This window comes from Pinus tabuliformis, chromosome 7 (assembly GCF_031772625.1).
Source record: "Pinus tabuliformis cultivar Carrire ecotype Pingquan chromosome 7, CPIR1, whole genome shotgun sequence".
NCBI lineage: Eukaryota > Viridiplantae > Streptophyta > Pinopsida > Pinales > Pinaceae > Pinus > Pinus tabuliformis.
This window is the reverse complement of record NC_142293.1, coordinates 1,611,651,282-1,611,664,906: the sequence shown is the minus strand read 5'-3', so window position 1 is coordinate 1,611,664,906 and position 13,625 is coordinate 1,611,651,282. Positions and strand designations below refer to the sequence as shown.

At 36.9% G+C, this 13,625-nt stretch overlaps 1 protein-coding gene across 1 annotated transcript; it reads left to right on the top strand.

Annotated features, from left to right (window-relative positions):
• The first annotated feature begins 7,760 nt into the window (after nucleotides 1-7,760).
• LOC149254364 (7-deoxyloganetin glucosyltransferase-like) lies at nucleotides 7,761-13,326 on the top strand. Its single transcript, XM_089457023.1, has 2 exons — nucleotides 7,761-8,414; nucleotides 12,045-13,326. The coding sequence occupies exons 1-2, from the start codon at nucleotides 7,859-7,861 to the stop codon at nucleotides 13,001-13,003; spliced, it is 1,515 nt and encodes a 504-aa protein (XP_089313149.1). The 5' UTR covers nucleotides 7,761-7,858; the 3' UTR covers nucleotides 13,004-13,326.
• The last annotated feature ends 299 nt before the right edge of the window (nucleotides 13,327-13,625 follow it).

Genomic DNA, 13,625 nt, shown 5'->3' with positions numbered 1-13,625 from the left:
ATTCAGATCCCTCTATTTTTCTTCTGGTGACTGACAAATGAATGAACACATGGAAGCCACACAATCAGTCGATCAGCGGTCCCTTCATGCCGTATTATTTCCGTTTCCGCTGCAGGGACACATAAAACTTTTCATGAATTTGGGCTATGTTTTGTGGTTACAGAATTTGTCCAAAGGCGTCTGGCTGATTCCATTATGGGTAATAGGAATCATATGAATATACGATTCGAAAATCTGCCTTACGGCCTGCCAATTTAATGTTTGGGAATGAAATAATGATTGGAATTGAAATAGATTTACGTATGGAAAGATCAAATAGATTTATGTAGGGTAGGAAAACTTTTTGGGTATTTCTGAGTAAAATCTAAGATTACAGATTCTGGAAATATTCCAAAATCTAATTCCTGATGATAGAATATTCCAAAATCTAATTCCTGACGATAGATATTCGAAAAATGACAATAGAGACAAGTTTTCTCCACTATCTTATAAGATCAGAGAGAGAAAACTGTTGAAAATATAATTTCAACTGTGCAGCGATATGAACATAGCCGACAAGCGATCTCCGATATCGCATCGGCAAAATGAAGTGAAGAAATATAAAGGAGCCTTTGTGTTTGCGATAAGCGATAGCCGATATCGCATCGGCAAAGTTGAAGTGAAGGAGTTATAAGGAAGCTCTTGTATTTGCGATAAGCGATCGCCGATATCGCATCGGCACATCGCTATCGGCAATGTCATAGGGTTGAAGTCTTTGATATGAGTAAAGTTGCGATGCGATGGAGTGGACCCGATGGCTTCCCAAAACCAAATCGCATAATGTTTGAAATTCACCCGACGGCAAATATTAAATGTTGCGTGGAGTAAATCTAAGTTTTGATTGACCATACGTCTTAATGAAATGTCATAGTGGTAGGTAGAATATTAAAGTTTTACATAGAGTTCGTAAGTTTTTTTTATGAGAAGGTATGGGCGAATGTACTTATTACATAAATTCTGTATGGGATAGGTGATGTAATTTATTACTGTGTTGACTTGTGTTTTCTTGTATGGCACACGGGAGGTTTTAGTGTGAGTTCACAGTAGAGTAAAATAAGAGTGGTGAAGCGAAAACCATGTGTTGTATTTCATACACAGCAGTGTGAAAAATGTGAAGAACCAGAGGGTGAATGCACAGCAGTGCACAAATGTAATTGGTAATGTTTTGTAAGGAATTGTAAAACAGAGGAATAGCAAAAACCATGTGTGGTTTTGCATAAAGGAAATGGTGGAGCGTGAAATTTTGTAAGCCTGTGTGAATTTTGTTTACAGCAGTAAACTTATGTAAACTTTTGTTACAGCAGTAAGTTATTTTTCACAGCAGTGAATATGAAAATGATTTTACAGTGGTAAATCCCTCTCAATAAAAGAGGATGAAGTTTGTATTGGTTTTAATTAATAGAATGTTTTAATGGTAGTGAAATACTCTAGTTCTCTGAGTGAATTTTTTTTTAAGTCTTCTGTGCATAAAAGATCCTGGAGAAAAGTAAAAAAAAAGCATTGCCTCTGTGTGTTTGGTTTTTGGTATTTTCCCCATTTAAAGAAGAAATACCCAACAGTGGTATCAGAGCTGGTCCAGGCTCTTTGAAGACTCAAAGAAGCTGAAGGGAGAAGGTTGTTGTTGCAGCAAAACCTCTCAGGGAGACAGAAGACTCAGACATCAGAGGATTCAGGTATTTCAAAAGTTTTTTTTGTGTTGCTGAAGAAACAGTCAGTTGTTTTTAGACATACACAGTCAAGGAATGGCTAGCACAAGCACTGGTATGGGTTTGTTTAACACCCAGCTCCCACAGTTTAATGGGAAGAACTATGATTATTGGTCAATAACTATGACAGCCCTACTTGCCTCCCAAGACTTATGGGAAATAGTTGAAGATGGTTTTGAAGAACCAGCAGATGAAACTGAGTTCAATGCATTAACTCAGGGAGAGAAGGATCTGCTGAAGAACAATAGGAAGAAGGATTCAAAAGCCCGAGTGTTGTTGTATCTAGCAGTAGACCAGAGTATGTTTCCAAGGTTAGCAGCAGCTAAGACAGCCAATGAAGCATGGCAAACACTCAAGACAGCCTATCAAGGCATGGAGAGAGTGAAGACAGCAAAACTTCAATTGCTGAGAAAGGATTTTGAGAATCTGAACATGAAGGAGTCAGATAACATTGACTCATTCTTCACTCATGTGATTGGTGTAATCACACAAATGAGAACTCATGGAGAAACCATTGAAGACAGAAGAATAGTGGAGAAAATATTGAGGGTCTTACCCTCAAGGTTTGATGCCATAGTCACCACCATTGAAGAGACAAAGGATCTCTCAAACTATTCAGTTGATGAGCTACACGCATCACTGATAACACATGAACAGAGGTTGAGTAGGAATGAAAACTCATCTCTTGAGCAAGCCTTCAAGACCCAGATGTCCTTTGGAAGAGGCAGAGGTCAAGGCAGAGGAAACAAAAGAGGAAGAGGCAGAAGCCAGAACAGAGGAGGAAGGAACAACCCATCAAATGCACAAGGAAGAGGCTGCAATCCAAATCAGAACCAAAGTCAAGGCAGCAGCCAACAAAGAGATCAACATCATGCTCAAGGACAAAGGTATGATAAATCTAATGTTCAATGCTATTATTGCAAAAAGTATGGACATTATGCTAGTGATTGCAGAAAGAAACAACATGATATGAACAGCAGACAAAATGCAAATGTTACAAGAGAAAACAGCAGTCAAGACAATGTCCTGTTAGCTTGTAACATGGCTGAAACACATAGTGAGGACATATGGTTTTTAGACTCAGGTTGCAGCAACCATATGACCGGAAATATAGCCTTCTTTTCTGCCCTCGATAAAAATGTGAAATCAGAAGTCACACTAGGAACTGATAGTAAAGTGTCTGTTATGGGAAAAGGAGAAATAAAAATACTTTCAAAGCAAGGAGAAAGGAAAACCATAGCAGATGTATACTATGTCCCCGGAATGAGATGTAATCTCTTGAGTATTGGACAGCTTGTCCATAAGGGGTACAATGTTTTCTTTAAAAATGATGTGTGCACCATCATGGATATACCACCCAGCAAAAGATGCATTGCTGAAGTGAAGATGACAAGGAACAGGATGTTCCCTCTCCGGATCAGGACTGACATGAAGAACAAAAGGGAAATGGAAGCAGTCACCCAAGAGGCCTTCCAGAGCGTGCCAAAGGATGAGAACTGGTTATGGCACTTGAGATTTGGGCATCTCAATTTTGGAGGTCTAAACTTATTGAGCAGAAAAGGAATGGTAAAGGGATTACCATTGATAGAGAAACCGGACAGCCTATGTGAAGGCTGCATTTTGGGAAAACAACACAGAGAAAGTTTTCCATCAGGGAAAAGTATAAGGGGAAAGACACCCTTAGAGATTATCCACTCAGATTTGTGTGGACCGATGCAAGCTCCATCATTAGCTGGCAGCCAATATTTCCTAACATTCATTGATGACTGTACAAGAAAGACTTGGATATATTTCCTCAAGAACAAAAGTGAAGTCTTTGAGAAATTTCAAAACTTCAAAGCACTTGTGGAGAACCAAAGCGGGCTGCACATAAAAGTATTAAGAACTGATAGAGGAGGTGAGTATATCTCCAAGGAATTCCTAATATTTTGTAGAGAAAATGGAATTCATAAACAGTTTACAGCAAGGTACACTCCGCAGCAAAATGGAGTTGCTGAAAGGAAGAACAGGACCATCATGGATATGGCAAGGAGCATGTTGAAGGCAAAGCATTTGCCGAATGAGTATTGGGCTGAAGCTGTACATTGTGCAGTTTATATATTGAATAGGTGTCCTACAAAAGCAGTCATGAACAAAGTGCCAGAAGAGGCATGGAGTGGGAGAAAGCAAGGAGTCACCCACATGAGAGTTTTTGGGTGTGTGGCCTATGCACACATACCAGATCAGCTAAGGAGGAAGTTGGACAACAAAGGGGAGAAATGCATCTTCATTGGATACAGCGATGAATCCAAAGCCTACAGGCTGTACATTCCATCTACCAAGAAGTTCTTTGTCAGCAGGGATGTTCAATTCATTGAAGAGGAAGCTTGGGATGGAAGCATAGAGAAAACAGTGAATGTCAAGAACTGTTTGTCTCATGATGAAGATGAAGAGGAGGTGTCTGAAATGAATCCCCAAACAGCAGCGCCAACACAAGGACAGCAAGGTACACCATTGAGGATAAATGAGAGTGCTTCTCCAAGCACACCACAAGGAGGAAATTCAAGTGCATCTTCAAGCACTTGCACACCAAGTGAACGAGGTAAGAAGTTTAGAAATCTAAGTGACATTTATAATGAAGGAATGAATTCCTTATTTGCCTTATATTGTCATGTTGATGATCCTATTCATTTCAAGGATGCAATCAAAGATAGGAAATGGATAGAAGCTATGGATGAGGAAATTAATGCAATAGAGAGAAACAAAACATGGGATTTGGTTGAGTTACCAAAAGGCAAAGAAGTCATTGGTGTGAAATGGGTTTATAAGACCAAGAGCAATGCTGAAGGCAAGATTGAAAGGCATAAAGCAAGGCTGGTTGTTAAAGGCTACAAGCAGCAGTATGGAAGAGATTATGAGGAGACTTTCGCCCCGGTTGCAAGAATGGAAACCGTGAGAGCAGTGTTGTCCATAGCAGCACAAAACAAATGGAAAGTCTACCAAATGGATGTGAAATCAGCATTCCTAAATGGAGTGTTAATGGAAGAGGTTTATGTTGAACAGCCTCTCGGATATGAGAAGAAAGGTGAAGAGCACAAAGTGTGCAAATTGAAGAAAGCTCTTTATGGGCTGAAGCAAGCGCCAAGAGCATGGTACAGCAGGATAGATTCATATCTATTAGATAATGAATTTGACAAATGTGAAGGAGAACCCACAGTCTACATCAAGGAAAAGGATGGTAAAATTTTAATTGTTGTCTTGTATGTAGATGATGTTATTTTCACTGGAAATGATATTTATCTTATTGAGAATTTTAAATCAGTCATGAAGGATGAATTTGAAATGACTGACATGGGTTTGTTGAGATACTTCTTAGGCATAGAAGTAGATCAAAATGAAAAATGAATTTTTATATCTCAAGCAAGATATGTAAATCAAATTTTGAGCAGATTTAAGATGGAAGAATGCAAGGCAGCCATCACTCCCACAGTGATGGGATTAAAGCTCAACAAAGAGGACAGCAGCAAGGACTTTGATCCTAGCTTGTATAAAAGCATTGTAGGCAGCCTCATGTACTTAACAGCTACTAGGCCTGATTTAATGTATGCTGTTAGTTTGATTTCCAGATTCATGGAGAGGCCAAAGGAGGCACATTGGCAGGCAGCAAAGAGAATTTTGAGGTGATCGGAAGAGCACTTCCGGTTATGTTTTTCATATGGGTTCAGGAGCCATTTCATGGGCTTCTAAGAAGCAGTCCATTGTAGCATTGTCTACAGCAGAGGCTGAATATGTGGCAGCGACAGCAGCAGCATGTCAGGCAGTGTGGATGAGAAGAATGTTGAGAAGCTTAGGCCAAGAGCAGGCAAAAGCGACAGTGATATTTTGTGACAATAGCTCAGCTATTGCATTGTCAAAGAATTCAGTGTTTCATAAGAGAACGAAACACATTGATACAAGGTTTCACTACATCAGAGAATTGGTGAACAATGGAGAAATTGTCCTAGAACACTGCAGGACTCAAGAACAGGTTGCGGACATCTTGACAAAGCCGCTGGATCAGAAAAGCTTTGAATTTTTGAGGAAGTGTTTGGGTATGATTGAATGCCCGACAGTTGAAATTAAAGGGGAGTGTTGAAAATATAATTTCAACTGTGCAGCGATATGAACATAGCCGACAAGCGATCTCCGATATCGCATCGGCAAAATGAAGTGAAGAAATATAAAGGAGCCTTTGTGTTTGCGATAAGCGATAGCCGATATCGCATCGGCAAAGTTGAAGTGAAGGAGTTATAAGGAAGCTCTTGTATTTGCGATAAGCGATCGCCGATATCGCATCGGCACATCGCTATCGGCAATGTCATAGGGTTGAAGTCTTTGACATGAGTAAAGTTGCGATGCGATGGAGTGGACCCGATGGCTTCCCAAAACCAAATCGCATAATGTTTGAAATTCACCCGACGGCAAATATTAAATGTTGCGTGGAGTAAATCTAAGTTTTGATTGACCATACGTCTTAATGAAATGTCATAGTGGTAGGTAGAATATTAAAGTTTTACATAGAGTTCGTAAGTTTTTTTTATGAGAAGGTATGGGCGAATGTACTTATTACATAAATTCTGTATGGGATAGGTGATGTAATTTATTACTGTGTTGACTTGTGTTTTCTTGTATGGCACACGGGAGGTTTTAGTGTGAGTTCACAGTAGAGTAAAATTAGAGTGGTGAAGCGAAAACCATGTGTTGTATTTCATACACAGCAGTGTGAAAAATGTGAAGAACCAGAGGGTGAATGCACAGCAGTGCACAAATGTAATTGGTAATGTTTTGTAAGGAATTGTAAAACAGAGGAATAGCAAAAACCATGTGTGGTTTTGCATAAAGGAAATGGTGGAGCGTGAAATTTTGTAAGCCTGTGTGAATTTTGTTTACAGCAGTAAACTTATGTAAACTTTTGTTACAGCAGTAAGTTGTTTTTCACAGCAGTGAATATGAAAATGATTTTACAGTGGTAAATCCCTCTCAATAAAAGAGGATGAAGTTTGTATTGGTTTTAATGAATAGAATGTTTTAATGGTAGTGAAATACTCTAGTTCTCTGAGTGAATTTTTTTTTAAGTCTTCTGTGCATAAAAGATCCTGGAGAAAAGTAAAAAAAAAGCATTGCCTCTGTGTGTTTGGTTTTTGGTATTTTCCCCATTTAAAGAAGAAATACCCAACAAAAACCGTAATATTACATTGGCTCTATGGATGTAAACAATCTTGGTCTGTTTTCTAGTCGTGAAGGGACTCTTTCAACCGGGCTGGGGCACATTGAAGCGTCACAATTTTTCATTATGGGGTTGTTTGCGGCCATTTTTATGATCAAAGGGCGATTCAATTTATTGACAACATGGTTGGTTTTATCCAATAAACGATAGAGGTGGAGGGCATATCAAAATTTTCACATTTTTGTTTTTTTGAGGATGTTAGGAATATAATTTACGTAATCTAATAAATATAGATAATAAACAATAATCAGAATATCTTATTGGTGAAAAATTATTTATTTAATTATATATTATATTATTCTTATTAATATATTTTTAATGTATATTCTTGTATTTTAATGAAAATCTGTCTTTTAAAATATTTCACTTGAAGAACCGACTCTATTCGCTTCAGAGGAAGTATCCGAAAAAGTAAAAACTAAAAAATATAAAATTCTTAAATAAATAGGAACAAATAGCTTCTTAGAGATGTTGATTTCGCCCTAAGCATGGATATATCCTCAATCATTGACCTGCAAGTCGGATAAAGACTAGGGTTACCCAAAATGTGGAAACCCCTCTGGTAGACTATGGAAGATGGATTTGAAAAAGATAGGACAAAATGGATTTGGGAAGGATACCAGGGTTTTAATCGAAGATACTTAGATATATTACATTAAAAGTAAATCTTCTGTGTCACTCCATTAACCAAAAAAAAGGAGGGAACTACATTAATTTGTACAATGTCCCCATTACTATTATGTTTCTATTTACAGGCCTGCAACTGTAATGAGGAAGTAATTAATGTTGTGAAAAATCTCTATAAACAGTTCTACATCACTGTGCCTCTTCCAGAATTCAGGTCCCTCTATTTTTCATTTGGTGACAAATGAATGAACACATGGAACCCACACAATCAGTCGATCAGCGGTCCCTTCATGCCGTATTATTTCCGTTTCCGCTGCAGGGCCACATAAAACCTTTCATGAATTTGGCCCATGTTTTGTCCACCCGCGAGTTCTATATCACTTTCGTGGTTACAGAATTTGTCCAAAGGCGTCTGGCTGAATGTGGGGTGATTTTGACCCATGATGATGATTCCATTATGGGTAATAGGAATCATATGAATATACGATTCGAAACTCTGCCTGACGGCCTGCCTCCCCGAAATGGGTCTACTCTGAATCAAAATGTTCCTGTCCTCTTCCAATCTATGACCGCTAACGCTCATCTTCACTTCCGCAAGTTGATGGAGAGGCTCCAACATCTTCCCAACGTTCCTCCAGTCACCTTTATAGTGTCGGATGGACTTTTATCGAAGACGCAGGATGTTGCGAACGAATATGGTATTCCCAGAGTTGCCTTCTGGCCGACCAGTGCCTTCGGTTTCACCGCTTACTTTTCCATTCCTCTGCTCATCGACAAAGGATATCTTCCTCTCAAAGGTACGCAACAAATGTCAACATCATAGTTGTTTGTTCTAGGAATTGTAAATAAGCTGTCCTTTTTCCTTTTATTTACATCCACGCATAAGCAATCAAGCTGCATCCTGCAACCAACCAAGGGGATGGTGATATATGAAACTTTTAAGTCTTGCGTAGGTTAAGAATCTAGTATTGATGGCCGAACTGTTTTTCTTTATCCCCAAAATTTGGACGATTTCTAGATTTGTGCATGTCATTTTTGTGTGCAGGAGATATGTTAATTTTCTGTGTATCAAAATCAATCACAATTTAAAATGTATCACCCAAAGATTTATACTCCGATTTAAAATGTATCTGTAAATTTAATGTAGAGTAAAATAGTTTTATTGATAAAAACTTTTTGGGTATTTTTAAGTAAAATCTAAAATTACAGATTCTAACTATATTTCAAAATCTAATTTATAATAAATATTCCAAAAATGATAATAGGGACAAGTTCTCTCCACCCAGGAATCAGTAATATTAGATGGGCTCTATGGATATAAACTATCTTGGTCTGTTTTTTTTTTTTTTTTTTTAACCACATGGTGAATCTGTAACTCCCTGGCCTAATCTAGGGGAGACCCAGGATCAAACCTTAACGCTGCCACTATAACACCAAGAGCATAACCAACCACTTGCAAGTCAGGTATACTAAGTTCCTATGATTTTAGCAAGAGCAGACTCAACGGGAAAGGGGAATCTAAAATTACAGATTCTAACTATATTTCAAAATCTAATTTATAATAAATATTCCAAAAATGATAATAGGGACAAGTTCTCTCCACCCAGAAATCAGTAATATTAGATGGGCTCTATGGATATAAACTATCTTGGTCTGTTTTTTTTTTTTTACCACATGGTGAATCAGTAACTGCCTGGCCTAATCTAGGGGAGACCCAGGATCAAACCTTAACGCTGCCACTATAACACCAAGAGCATAACCAACCACCTGCAAGTCAGGTATACTAAGTTCCTATGATTTTAGCAAGAGCAGACTCAACAAGAAAGGGGAAGGTCTGTCACCTGCAAGTCAGGTATACTAAGTCCCTATGATTTTAGCAAGAGCAGACTCAACGGGAAAGGGGAATCCGCCACTCTAGCCGCCACCACAACAGGTCAATGTATTCAATGAGATTTGAACTCGGTCTGCCTGAGCATCCCCATGTGACTTTACTGTCAAACCACACATCACTGTACTATCTTGGTATGTTTTTTAGTAGTGAAGAGAATCTTTCAACTGGGGCACATTGAGGCATTACAATTTTTCATTATCGGGTTGGATGCGGCCATCTTTATGATCAAAGGGTGATTCAATCTATTGACAACATGCTTGGTTTCATCCAATATTCCGTCTCAGAATCGTTAGCGATGGAGGCTATACCAAAATTTTCAGAAAAAGTTTTTATGAAGAGGTATCCGAAAAAGTAAGATTCTTAAATAAATTGGAACAAATAGCCCCTTGGGGATGTTGAAGTCAGACACAAAAATGATTAGGGTTACGCAAAATGTGCAAACCCCTCTGGTATAGTAAGGAGCGGGAAGACAAGCTTTGAGTTTCTAACGAAGGATACTAGGTATCATGCCGTAATGAAGCGATGGGGGTTCCTCAAATTGTGGAAGCCCTGCCGGCATTTTACCGACTAAGGGTTCCGGAAAATATGGGTTTTAGAGGAAAGAATAAGATATATTTGACAAGGATTGGGAGGAGCCAGACCAGCTTTGAATTTCTATAAGGATCCCTGCAGGGATGGAATTTGCTTTTCACTAGATTTGGCGTATAAACTATATATGTGCAGTTACGATGGGTACATTTATGACAAAAGATATTAACTATATTGTTATGTATACGAGTAATAACTATATCATATATTGTTGTATATTGTTGTATACGAGTAATAACTATATCATATATAAGTATAAACTAAAAATGCGTATCTCTCTTTTATAAATTTATAAGTTTAAGAGAGAATATGATAGGTATCAAGTTAATATATATAAGTAATAATTAAAAATGTGTATTTATTTTTTATAAATTTACAAGTTTAAGATAGAATATGATATTTATTTTTGTAAGTTAAGAAATTTATTTAGATTTAAAAATGGTATTTTTTCTCATAAATAAAAAAGAAATATTATATATCAATGTTAATGTCATATTTTAGTAGACAAAGGCTTTATAATTAATGGCAATACCTCTATTTTTCCAAGATTTAATTTTTGCTTTAAATCTTTTAATTTTTCTTTTAAATCTTAGATATATTTATGCAACAAAGACCTCATAGTTAATGCCAATACCTCTATTTTTCCAAACTTTATTTTTTCTTTTAATATTTCTTTTAAATCTTAGATATATTTATACAAAGTAATCAGAATTCTCAATTCTTATATAGTTTTATTTTATATTTATTTAGCAAAACTCATTTTGATTTTAGATATATAAATTATGGATGTATAAATTAATACATGATTTTTCAGAAATAAGTTTAACTCTGAAATTAATCAAAATATAGTATTCACTTAAAACATTAAACATTTTAATTTTAAGATACTATATACGGTTTATTTCCAAAAAATTATATTTTATCACAAAATTGATATAATTAAATAAAAAATACATATATAATAATATATATATATAATATATTATGATAATTAATTGTAATCTTTGATATAATTAATTTAAAATATATATAGTTAAAAATATTACTATATATAAGTTTTTAAATAATTAAAAATATAAATATAAACTAATATTCCAATATTAATATTACAATATTCTAAATTTTGAATATTTTAGTTTATAAATATATATTTTACACGTCTCATTTAGATTGAACTTCTAATGACTTGCTCCTCTATTTTGAAAGGAGTTGTCTATAATGCGATTTTTTGAAATTGAGGTCAAATCTTGATTTCTTGCAGTTAAAATGGTTTTTTAACTGCATATTTGGATTCAGCACCCTGAAAAACTCCTGGGACGCTTTCATTGTACAGAAACTAGCTATCAAACTTGCGATTCCAATAAATTCCTACGGGATTTCGACCGGAAAAATCCACCAAAAAAGCTTTCAAAAAGTCGCGTTATAGACAACTGCATTCTAAAATGTATGTTGCCTTTCTCGATGCGTACGGAAAATGAACGAAGATATTTTAAAAAATGAAATGTTTGACCGGGTAAGCATTTTCTGTACTTTATTCCTTCTATGAAATGGGGGTGTTTGATATGAGTTACCTGTTTTGTTATCATCTCTTTGGAAAATTGATAACAAAGTTGTTTTAAAATTGATCTAAATTCCTAAAAATAAAGCTTTATAAACAAAGTTTACTTTAAGATATGGAATGTATACAATGGAAAGTTGGTGGAATGAATACAATGGGTTAAAAACTGATTAATCTTAATTAGGCTTTGATCTCTCTGTGTGGAAATGCGTAGCTTACACGATCCAGACGGTCGCATATTATCTACCCACACCACATTTTGAAAATGATTGCGTTGTTGAAACAATTGTATACATGTCATATCTTTTGTAGTTTCAATCTGTTCTTCGCACTTTGGATGGAATTGCCATTGTACTTTGTATTGTGATGAATAATGTTTGTGTTTGACAGATGAAAGCTGCCTCACCAAGGAATATCTTGATGAAGTGAGAATCACTTGCATCCCAGGAATGCCCCCGCTGCGGTTGAGGGAGCTGCCCAACTTCCTCTTAGTCACAGACATTTCGGACCCTGGTTTTCAGAGTGGAATAATGGTAGGCCAAGGTACATTATCCGCAGCTGCATTACTAGTTAACACATTCGAAGAACTGGAACGCCCAGTTTTGGAGGCACTCTCAGTTAACTTCCGTGTATATGCCATCGGTCCTCTACTGCTATCTCAATCATTTCATTGTAAGAGTAAAGAAGGACCCTCGGATGAATTGAGTATGTGGAATGAAGAAAGTTGCTGCCTTACATGGTTGGATACACAGAAACCATGTTCTGTCGTGTACGTTTGTTTGGGAAGCATTGCAGTTTTGTCCAATGAACAACTACTGGAATTTGCATGGGGATTGGCCTCCAGCAACCACCACTTTTTGTGGGTTATCCGGCCAGATATAGTTAATGGTGAATCTGCCATATTGCCAAAGGAATTCATTGAGGAAACAAAGGATAGAGGTCTGTTGGTGGGGTGGGCGCCCCAGATAAAAGTACTGTCCCACCCTTCTTTGGGAGGGTTTCTCACTCATAGCGGGTGGAACTCCACGTTGGAAAGCATAAGCGCGGGAGTGCCGATGATATGCTGGCCCTTTTTGGCTGAGCAACATATAAATGCGAAATTCATTTGTGAAGAGTGGGGAATAGGAATGCATTTAAAAAAGACGGTGAAGAGGGAAGAGGTGGCAGTGTTGGTGAGGAATTTGATAGGAGGAGAGGAAGGAGTTAAAATGAGGAAAAGAGTTGGAAAACTGAAACAAGCTGCGAAGCGCGCTGTCCAGGATGGAGGATCTTCTAACAACAACTTAGAGAAGTTACTCCACCAAATAATTCCTCAAAAGAATGCATCAAATTATAGCCCAGATGGTTGAGGCAGAAGTTTAAACGCGAATGTTGGTAGGTTCCGGTATCTAGTTTTTAATTTCATTTCTCTTTAAAGTTACCTACAGTTCTCTAATTTGTGGATCTTCAGGTAGCTCCAGGGTGTTCTCTAACCTCTCACAAAAACAAGGTAGAATAGATATAAGTTACCGAAGAAACATGGTATGATAGATATTCGCGGTCAAGGTAGTTAAGGTGAAGTCAGTAATTGTTGGGTTTAGCGTAGAGCTCTGCAAAGCTGATTTCAGTGTCAAACTCTTGGGTTATATGGTCGACCGTTCATCACTGGATGCTGGAGTGACTGATAATTATATTGGGGCCATATATAGGTAACATTCTTCCTGACTGATTGTATGATTCCAAGATTTCGCTCTAAGATGATCATGCAATAGATTTAAGTTTTTTCAATGGGTATACATTGCCTTATATTATTTATTACTTCAAGCAGGGCTTAATGGATACATTATCCTTGGATTTTTCAAGAAGTGGATATCTTGAGTGAATAAGTATCTTGCACATATAAGTAATACACTGCGTTTATATTAAATTGTGTATTTAAAGATATGAAATAGAAAAATACGATTAAGGATGTTTTAGTTTTGAAGTATTGAA